The 1034-nt window shown below is 63.6% G+C and overlaps 1 protein-coding gene across 7 annotated transcripts in view; it reads left to right on the top strand.

Annotated features, from left to right (window-relative positions):
- The first annotated feature begins 268 nt into the window (after positions 1-268).
- Positions 269-1034, top strand: part of hoatz (HOATZ cilia and flagella associated protein) — a 64490-nt gene continuing 63724 nt past the window's right edge. For 5 of the 7 annotated variants that reach the window (XM_043677752.1, XM_043677754.1, XM_043677751.1 and 2 more), the window contains exons 1-2: positions 269-622; positions 678-979. In XM_043677752.1, coding sequence (XP_043533687.1) covers positions 354-622; positions 678-979 — 571 coding nt within the window. In that variant the 5' untranslated portion in view covers positions 269-353. Of the gene's footprint in view, positions 980-1034 lie in introns of all 7 variants that reach the window. The other 2 variants (XM_043677748.1, XM_043677755.1) reach the window with 2 other exon arrangements.

Below are 1034 nucleotides of genomic sequence, written 5' to 3'. Positions count from 1 at the left end.
CGGGACCATCCCGTCAATGACACAAGGGACTCCCTGCTTTTTAACAGTGTCCATGGTAGTTATGATGGGGAGGTGCCGGTGTTGGACTGGAGTGGACAAGGTCAGAATAAAACACCTCAGCAGGTTATAGTCAGACAAGGTCAGAGGTGAAAGCACACGCTTTCAGAGCGCTGCCCTGTCCTCACCTCCCACCTGGATTGGTGTGATTTCTGACCCTGCTTTTATAAACTCACAAACACCATGTCAGCCGGGCTCTCATTTCAATAATGGCATTTACTGTTTAATTCAAGTCTCATTCCAAGAGAAAGTGGTGACTATTTCCCAGGACAGCTCCCTGACTCCTGGCCGTTGCCATGGAGAGGCCTCGGGCCGTTGCCATGGAGAGGCCTCGGGCCGTTGCCATGGAGAGGACCTGGGCCGTTGCCATGGAGAGGCCTCGGGCCGTTGCCATGGAGAGGCCTCGGGCCGTTGCCATGGAGAGGCCCCGGACTCCTGGCCGTTGCCATGGAGAGGCCTCGGGCCGTTGCCATGGAGAGGCCCCGGACTCCTGGCCGTTTCCATGGAGAGGACCCGGGCCGTTGCCATGGAGAGGCCCCGGACTCCTGGCCGTTGCCATGGAGAGGCCCCGGACTCCTGGCCGTTTCCATGGAGAGGCCTCGGGCCGTTGCCATGGAGAGGCCCCGGGCCGTTGCCATGGAGAGGCCCCGGACTCCTGGCCGTTGCCACGGGGTTTCCCCAGGCCCGGGCATGGCGGAGGAGCCAGGTCCGGGCTCGGGCTCGGGTCCGGGTCCGGATCCGGAGGCTGAGGACCGCTCCAGGTACACCGTGTTCACCGGCTCCGCGGCTGAGGACGTGGCCTACGCCAAAGTGTTCTGGAGCTCGCTGTCCCTGCAGCCGCCGCTGGAGTCCCGCCTGGTGTCCGGGGACATCAAACAGCGGCTCAAGGTGGCACAGGCCCCGGGGCACGGCCGCTGCACAGGTCAGACCGGGGGGTAAGGGGCACTGACCCGGGGGGGGGGGTAAGGGGCACTGAC

The sequence above is a fragment of the Chiloscyllium plagiosum genome, chromosome 36 (genome assembly GCF_004010195.1).
Source record: "Chiloscyllium plagiosum isolate BGI_BamShark_2017 chromosome 36, ASM401019v2, whole genome shotgun sequence".
NCBI lineage: Eukaryota > Metazoa > Chordata > Chondrichthyes > Orectolobiformes > Hemiscylliidae > Chiloscyllium > Chiloscyllium plagiosum.
Note: the sequence above shows the minus strand (reverse complement) of the source record. Positions and strands in the feature narration are given on the sequence as shown.